This window comes from Habropoda laboriosa, unplaced genomic scaffold (assembly GCF_001263275.1).
Source record: "Habropoda laboriosa isolate 0110345459 unplaced genomic scaffold, ASM126327v1 scaffold2, whole genome shotgun sequence".
Taxonomy (NCBI): Eukaryota; Metazoa; Arthropoda; class Insecta; order Hymenoptera; family Apidae; genus Habropoda; species Habropoda laboriosa.
Genome location: NW_017100190.1, coordinates 2,348,017 through 2,357,072, shown reverse-complemented (window position 1 = coordinate 2,357,072; position 9,056 = coordinate 2,348,017). Strand labels below are relative to the sequence as shown.

Genomic DNA, 9,056 nt, shown 5'->3' with positions numbered 1-9,056 from the left:
GCTCGAATTCGATTTACGATTCGAAAAATCCGTCCATCTTCCGGGGAACGGTACCGTGTCGGGATATGCGCCGACGACTGCTATGAGAGAGGAATATATACGAGATAGTGCATTTCCTTTTTTTATGGCTGTTTCCAGCGGTAGCGAACGTTTCGTAATTAATTACAGCGAGCGGGCGCTCTTCTTTTATCGACTTCCGTTTCGCGAGTGGCTCGTAAAAATCCGTGAGGGTCCGCGCGCACAGTTTTCCTGTCTCTTCCGTGCCTCGTCCTCCATTTTCCCTCTCTCTCTCTCTCTCTCTCTCTCTCTCTCGTGCCCTTCCGCCCTCTCGTCTACGCTATGGTTGTTGCTTTTCAATTCTGCCGCGCGCTCTTCCTTTTTCCTTTTCCTTCTTTTTTCGTCTGCTTTGATAAAATGCGATGCACGTAAGAAGCGAATGAATAATTGCAAACGTCGAGGTAGTCGCTCGTATAAAACAATTCGCAAGAGTGGAAAATCGCGATCACTTTCCTCTGACCTGCTCTTCTCGTTCACCCTTCTTTTTCTTTTTGCTCCAATTTACGCGAGTGTGCTTTCGTTGCGGCGCTACGCGTATCAACAACCGGAAGTTGCGTCACCGTCCCCATTTCTCCTCTCGTACACTATCGACAGAGACGAAATTAAATTGCTTTAATCAAATTGCTCGAATCTTTAGCCTCGATCCAACTACTCCGCCATTATAATTTCGATCATTCGGTTATCTTGATCGCCGCTCTTCACGATCGAACGATATCGAACAGAAAAATAGTTTCTCCTCTACGCTATTTGCCGAGTACAATTATCAATTGTTTGCGTTCTTCGGAATGAAAATATTACAGCGATAATGTTATTGTGTGTCCAGAAATAATAACAACGGTCGGTGATAAACATCGAGTATTTTTTCTTCTTCTAGAATGTTTTCATGTTTTTACTTATTTTCGGGTTTCACAGTTTCCTTATCTGCGGGATCGCTGTTGTTAACATTAAGGCTCCTATTGTTATATATAGAAGTTCTAACCTGAATCTAACCGCGTCTAACGCATCTATCTTTCCCCTTCCTTTTCCGGATATTCTCTATTTATCTCCTTCTTCTATGACCAACCGCTGTATTAATGACTTTTCCAAGCGATAAAACCTTTCTCTTCGTTCGCTACTTTCGCGGGTTCGTTTCTTTCGAACGTATCCCTTCATAAACTGCGATACTTTATCTCTTCTTTATTGCTAATGTCTGCGACGGTACTTCTGCTTTCAGGATCCGACATCAAAGTACCGGTCGAAATGCTGAACTGTCTTTACGCGCGTCAGTTGTGCTTCGAGGATACATCCTGCAGCGCAATCCTGGAGATTATACCGAGGGTCTGCGGTCCAGAACTTGGTGAGTGTCAGAGAAAGAAATTGGACCTTATTCTTTCAGAGTGAGAGAGTTCCTCTCGATAGTGTGAGAGAACAAATTTCGACCTTATTCTTCGAGAAAGAGAGAGTCTCTCTCGGTAGTCTGAGAGTCTCTCTCAGTAGTCTGAGAATCTCTCTCTGGATAGTGTGAGAGAAAAAATTTGAACCTTATTCTTCGAGAGTGAGAGAGTCTCTCTCGGTAGTCTGAGAGACACTCTCGGTAGTCTGAGAGTCTCTCTCGATAGTGTGAGAGAAAAAATTTGAACCTTATTCTTCGAGAGTGAGAGAGTCTCTCTCGGTAGTCTGAGAGACACTCTCGGTAGTCTGAGAGTCTCTCTCGATAGTGTGAGAGAAAAAATTTGAACCTTATTCTTCGAGAGTGAGAGAGTCTCTCTCGGTAGTCTGAGAGACACTCTCGGTAGTCTGAGAGTCTCTCTCGATAGTGTGAGAGAAAAAATTTGAACCTTATTCTTCGAGAGTGAGAGAGTCTCTCTCGGTAGTCTGAGAGTTTCTCTCGGTAGTCTAAGAGTCTCTCTCGATAGTGTGAGAGAAAAAATTTGCACCTTAGTCTTCGAGATAGTGAGATTGTCTCTCTCGATAGCGTGCAAAGTTGCAAGCAATTCCAATCGAACAGCTCTCTGTTTGGTATAATCCGAGTTCGAATCGGTTTCTAGCTCGTCTAGTTTTCTAGTTGTGAAAAATTGTCTGCGCGCTCCTCCGCTGTTTTCCTTGATTTAAATAATTGCTCTCGAGGGTGCGATTGGATCAGGCCAGGGGCCTCGCGAGGTCGAAAGGTGTCGAGTAGAGCGGAGGCTGTTTTCCCTTGGCCGATGTAACGAGAAGCAAAAAAGAAAGGGGAAAAAGAAGCGGGGCGGACCAGAGAGATACGGTCGACGACCTCGTTCTTTTCGCACTTCTTCTTTGCGCCTGCACTTCGTCTGGCTTTACTCTCTTACCGTTCACTTCTACTTTTTCTTCTTCTCCTCCTCGTCGCATCCGCGGCAAGATGGAAATCGTGTTACGCGCCACGTCACCCGGCCACGACGTAAATTGTAAATTATTTCCAGACCTAAGTGTCGATAATCCAACCTTCGACCCGAACTCGATGTTCCTTTAAATTATTCCGATTTTGTCAAACAACGTCTACGATTCCAGTCGATTCTCATCGGGACCAGCTGTCTTTCATTTTCTTCCAATTACCGCTCTTTAATAATTCCTCGATACTGATACTTCCTTCCGGTAAAGGTGTAAAAATAGTTTAATCCGGTTCATTTTCTATCGGGTCATCGATTCCGATCCTCTTTCGTGCAGAGGCTGGTCAAATCTTGACTGAGAACTTTTTCGAGTAATACCAATATTCGATCCTTATCTCCGTTTGTGAGTTAATATTCGCCGACACATTGTCCGTGTTTCTTAGATTTCGCTTCTCGAGCGACGTTCGCGTTAATACTGACCGTTACAAGGAAATTTGTTCAAGAGTGAGTTAAATTTACGACTCTTCGAGTGTTTCGTATCTCCTAATTAAGTGCCTCTCTTTTTCGTGACGATTTTTCCAGGGAAAAAGGCAAAAGCGTAGGTTTGCATAGCAGGTGAGTCATAATTCGAGTAACGGAGTTGTACGAAATTTCCGCGTGAGGGAATTACGGTGGAATTTAACGAACGACCCCGAAAAATCGGGGCAAATACAGAGCGGTAACGTCGGCTGGAAATTAAAACAAACAAAGGGACGGTCCTGCCCGCGTAATAATGGAATTAGACGCGTTTCGCTATAACGAAAGTAAAAGGGGGCAGGGAAGCCGGTTTAAAACCGTGCGCTTTCGTACGCGTTTCAGGAAAATGGGATTAATTCGTATTTAATTTACCGAGTAAACGAGGCTGGAAGCGTGATATCGTCGTGGCACACGCGCGAGACCGCGAGCATGAACACGGCGACGATGATAGCGAGAGAGAGGTCGAACTTTCTCTATAAAAGAAAAAGAAGAGCGGATTAACATGTTGAATTTTTTCGCGGTTGAATTACGCGCAAAATTAAGTAGAAAAAAAGTGTTCCTTTTTTTCCCCCCCCGTTCGGATCGCGTGTGTAATTTTTCGGGTAGAGATTTCGAACCTTTAGAGCAAATACTCGTATTTCCGGGACGGAAATTGGTATACAGCATCGTGGAAAAAAATTGAGCGATTCCCAGTGACCGAAATCTCGTCTGTTCCCAATCGAGATTTATTATTGGAGCGTGATCTCTCTGACGGTAAAAAATTTTTCTGCCCCGATCCGGGGGATTTTTCGTTCTACGAAAAAGGGAACAAGAAAGGAAACGAGCTTGCACAACAATTATCGTAAATGAAACAAAACAAAAAGGAGAGAGAGAGAGAGGAAGAAAGAGGGGCGAACGCAGTTGCAACAGCAGCAGCAGTTGTCGAGTGAAACGGTTTATTTTCTGGACGACTGCTTCGGCGAATTAATTAGCGCGTGCTACTCGTGACTGAAAGCAGACGCTTGGAATAGTCCAGTTGGCCGGAAAGGTTTTCGAGCCTGAAATTAACGATTCTCGATTCAGCTCGCGCGCGTCGATCCCGAAAAAAAATTATCCAAACCATAAGCGTCGTTTCGCGTGAATTTTCCTTCGTCGATCTTTCGTTATTTTCGTTAGAAATTAACGTTACATCGATCAAGAATACGCCTTTGCCTCGTGAAAAGAAGAAAGATGATCTCACGAGTGAGAATCGTATCGCGATTTCCTTCCTTCGCCTACATATTTTCAGAGTTCCATATTTCTCCACGTTCGTCTGCACGAACCCTTGAAAACTATGTCACAGACATCTGAGGTAGAGCGATCGGTGGAATTTTAATTGAACTCTATCCTGGAAGGAGAGAGAGCGGCCGGATCAATCAGCGGCTGATTACTCGATAAGCCACAACGGTGACAAGAAGGAGAAAGAAAAAGGGAGCCACCGCAGTTTGCACCGTTTGTGCTACTGCGAAAGTAGTACTGCTAAACGATTCGTACGGCCGATCGAGTTTGTTGAAAGTGTTTTATCGAAATCCAATGAAATTTCCTCTTAATCCCTTTAAAAAGGCGGATTAAATCGGCCGTGCCTCCTCACATAGGGTTTCCCGCGTAAACATTCGATCGAGCATTTCAGTCGGGGGATCTTTTTTAAAACGAGAGATCGACCAAAGGGTAGTATTAAGTGTCGAACGTCAGCGATCCCGCTTCTCTATCATCTTTGACGATCGTAAATTTACTCTCTCTCTCCCTCTGCTCCTTCCACTGATATCAGATTATCACGTTACTGCTAGATAGCAACTATTAGACAGGGCGATTCCGTAATAACAGGGTTAGGAAATTTCTGGCTCGTCGATTCACCGACGAATCTACGCGAGGATCGAGCCACGTAATTTCGATATTTCAAGGCGGAGAGTTTGAGGGTGGATAAGGAAGAAGAGCAAGAGTACAGGAGAGAGACTGGATATCGTACCGTACTTGCGTAAATTCTTCAACCTGAATATTCGGCGGGGACTCTGATAATTTCCTGAATACTCCTGGGAAATTCGGATGAAAGGGAACCCGGACCGACCAGTTTCTCCCCCTTTTTTACTTCTTCTCCGTTTTATCCTACGATTGTCGGACCGAATTCTTACGGATCGTTCGATTTTTATCCGGGCTAGCCTAAATGCTCTTTGATCTAGTTGCAATGTTGCGATTAGAAAATTGCTATTTATACAAGAGGAACGCGAGAGTCGCGATGTAAATTACGCTAAAATTACAATGCCCGGTCGCAATATTCCAACGTTTATACTATTCGCGCGTTTGTTAGCCTACCGATGGACATTCATCGAGCTCATAATCATCCGTCCATAAACAGCGCCGTTCCCGGAACGCGAATCGAGATATCGACCCGCTAGAGCTTCCTGCACGCAGTTGGTGCGAGCCGAAATTTCGACTGCGGAACGCATACAGATAAGTCAACCGGAAGTGGTCGATATACTCCACGTATTTCCTCCCGTACCGCTACTGTTGTCTCTTAGACAGTGCTGTGCGCTGCAATTTCGGCCCAGTAATTACGCTCGTTAAAAATGTTACACAGAGGGGGAGAGAGATTAATTCTGCTTTGATTCCTCCCTCGCTTTGAACCAAATTTACCTTCGGTAATTTCCATTGCAAAGTTCGCTCAAATTTCCTCCTTTTTTCGTTCCGTATAATTTCGTGCAACAACCTAAGTGAAACACACTCGTTTGGAAGGTTTTGCAGAATCGTACTGGTAAAGTAATTACATCTGGGAATGGTGGAAAATGCTTTTTCATAGAGCATATAAATCGAAGTTACTGTAGTCTCTTCTTACAGAGTATCGTGAAAAACTGTTACCCAGGGATAGTATTGATACTACGCTAAAAATACGTACGATATCGGTATTGACATTGTTTCTACTGAAATATCACCAGGGAAGGAAAAAAAAAACATGGAAAAAATGCAATATCAATAGAACGTTCAATTTGTTCTATCTCTGCGAGTCAGCGGGGAGGGGGGAAAAAAAAGAACGAAGCGGGATAGGGAGCTGTACGCGGAAGCTGCCCGATATGGACGATTTTCCAGATCGTTAACATCCCCTGAACAACCACGGGAGCCGCCATAATCTTATCCGCAACCCTTATTTCGCGCGCTACTACCCCATACGATGAATATTGTCGACCATAGCGGACCTCCATTCCGCGCTAGCCTTATCGATGAAACCGATCGTTGCCGAGTTTCGAAGGAAAATCTTTCGAGATAGCTCGACGTTATTTCCCCGACAACATGCTTTCAGCGTTGATCTCTTACCGTTTCAAGCTTATCCGTCCAACCGACAAACCCAGTCGATTGAATGTTTATTCGGTATATCACCGTGGTGAACGATAATAATTCTGATCGAGCGCTCGTTTAATTGCTCAACTTGAACGAGAGGCGTCCATCTGACCAACTCGCGTTCCCTTTGTACACACGCCTCGCTTATTTTCATTTACGCAATCGATTCGTCGTTACGTTCAGCTTGATTAACAAACGCCCTCTACTTTATTCAAAAATAACGACGATTCGTTACCGGTTCGGTTGCAGAAATAATTTCGATATTCGACGAGAAAACAGCTCGAGTTCGACATATATCCGGGTCGCGCGTATTATCGACTCGTCAATATTGTGCCGTTCCATTTCACCCGCGGTTAATCACAATTCCCCAAGATTTCGTGTTTCATCTCTCTCTCTCTACTTTATCGGCGTTGGAAAGTGTTCGTCGAAGAATCTCGTCTGTGAAAACTCCACAAATATGTCCAGGGATTAGAAAAGTTGGACGTAGCAGATGTCTGTGTGGAAGTTAGGAGAGATCCTCTTTACGAGAACGTTAACTTGTAACGCTGGAAATCTCAGCTTGAGAAATCGACGACGAGGCGGAGAATCCCGCTCTACCTCTCGTTATCGTGTTAACGCGTCGGAGAAAAGCGGCGACAAATCAGCGCGTGGACGTTGCATTCGGCCATTCAGGCCGACAAGGAGGATTCAGTTTCCATTTTCCTGTCCGTGGTGGAATTTCGCGGACGTACCTTTGGTGTTTCCCGAGGGCTGTGCGCTTGACAGCCAGCCAGCTAGAAGGGTTTGTCCAGAGAATCGAGGAAGAGGATGCGCGGGAAAGGGGTTTGCTAGCAGTCGGTTTGGGATTTCGTGGTTTCCGAAGGTGTTAGTACGTATGACGGCAGCCAGACAGGCACAGTTGCTTTCCAAAAGCGTTATATGAACCGATCGTTTCGTTCCATGCCACGGTTTTTCCACTCGCCTCTCTTCGTATATTATACTCTGCTGCTTGTGTATCCTGCGATATGGAGGAAGGGTTGCTCGTGAGGGATGGAAAGGAAGCAGCAGACGGAGAAGCGTTCCAAGTATGCAGGTATTCGAAGTAATAACGTGTCGGCCGGAGGATATGGTACGGGAAGACTCCCTTATTAAAAGGCTTTGATGGCACTTCGGGGTTGCCACTACTTAGGCCCATAAATAACGACCGGCTACACCCTTTAGAATGCTTTGCTGCAAACCTGCGGGACCTTCGTCTAGAGTCTAGGTCCCCTGACCTTTCTTGATAACTCTTTCTTACCTTCTTTTGGGAATATTTCACGGAGGAATCGAAGTATTTCTTGCACGAAGGTGAAGGCACTTTTAACCCCTCGTGCAAGGGTTCTCAAGGCGGTCAAATTTTTGGGAGTACGCTATGAGAGCTCGAAAGTTGCTAGATTTGATAACAGAGTCTGTAACAAAATTTCATTCTCATTGTTGTACTATAACTGTAGTTCCATCTATACAAAACGTACGTTAGTTGTATACAGATTTTGAGGGAGTACGTGAAACATGGTTGTTAAACACTGCCCCAGAGATTTGTAGATTTATTCCGTGGCAAAGGGAAATCTTCCGTGTGGAAGTTTAGTACACGGCAGTATTTGTATCAGTCATGATCACGCGCCACATAATTATAGTAGATTGCATTCGACGGTTGCGTGAATAATTCATCGGTTATCCTGATTCCGCGGGAATAAATAATCGATCAAATGAATTAGTTACAACTCGTTCGAATTGTAATATTATGCGGTACTTGTTAAAGGAAATAACGTATCGCGGAGAAGCAGATGCAGGATTTTGCAAACGTGCCACCTTGTACAGCTTTCATATAAATTGGGAAAATTCGCGGTGCTTATTTTCAGCTGGCTGTGTGTCCGAAAGTGACACGTCAGTTTGGCTTATTTCTAGTCGAATCGGGAATAGAAGCCGGGCGGGCGCATCGTTAAGGGCCAATTTTCCGTGGGGCAAGATTAAGCTTTCCAATCTCGGTTGAAGTGTCACGTACGCGCCGAGATTTATGAGTGCCGGCACGTGCACATTTTTATTCAAGCGTTCTCCTTTAACCCCGGAAACATCCGGCATTTTCCCCGTGCTTAGTGTTAATTCCTTCGTAACCCCGGGGGCAGTTTTACGCGACAGTTCTCCCTAAAAAGAAAAAGGAAGAAAAGAAGCAGGACAATTCTATCTACGGTTACGAGAACCGTACGAGATATTTTCCATTACACGTTAAACCGACTCCTGATTATAAGTTACCACGGTTCATTTTCGGTGAAAATCCCGCGTGTACACTTTTCGTCAAGCAACGCAGAAATGACCTGTCGGGTTGAGCGTAATAATGGACAGACTCGATTTACTTTAAAATTCAAATGTCAAGTCGTCGTTAATGGACCCTTGTCCTGCACCGCGGCTTGAATCATACGTTGGAACGATGAATAACGTTGAAAGGAACATTAACCGAAGAGAAAGGGATATTCGAATTCGCTTTGGAATCGCGATCGTTTGAAATCTGCAAGGCAGAAGAGACTCCAAACGTTTATTTGGATTTATGAATCTCCCTCGACTTCTCTCGTCGTCCCCTTTCTCTCTCTCTCTCTTTCCACCTCGTCGCCTTTTGCATCCCCTATTTCTCTCTTCTCCGCTTTCCGTTCTCTTTTCGATTCTCCGGTTCGTCGGCCAAGTAAAACTCAATGTTAAAAGGGATACCGTCCACGGTGAAATTAATTCTGATTTATTGCCCTGTACTAATCCCGATGCTTTTCGGGGCTTATCTGAAACGCCGCGAAAGGTACACAC

General features: G+C 44.8%; 1 protein-coding gene across 1 annotated transcript in view; it reads left to right on the top strand.

The window, feature by feature from the left end:
• The window catches only part of LOC108579866, a 300,343-nt gene that overhangs the window by 103,316 nt on the left and 187,971 nt on the right, over positions 1–9,056 (top strand). The window contains exon 2 of the mRNA XM_017943486.1: positions 1,271–1,381. Within this exon, the coding sequence (XP_017798975.1) occupies positions 1,271–1,381 (111 nt within the window). The remainder of the gene's footprint in view (positions 1–1,270; positions 1,382–9,056) is intronic.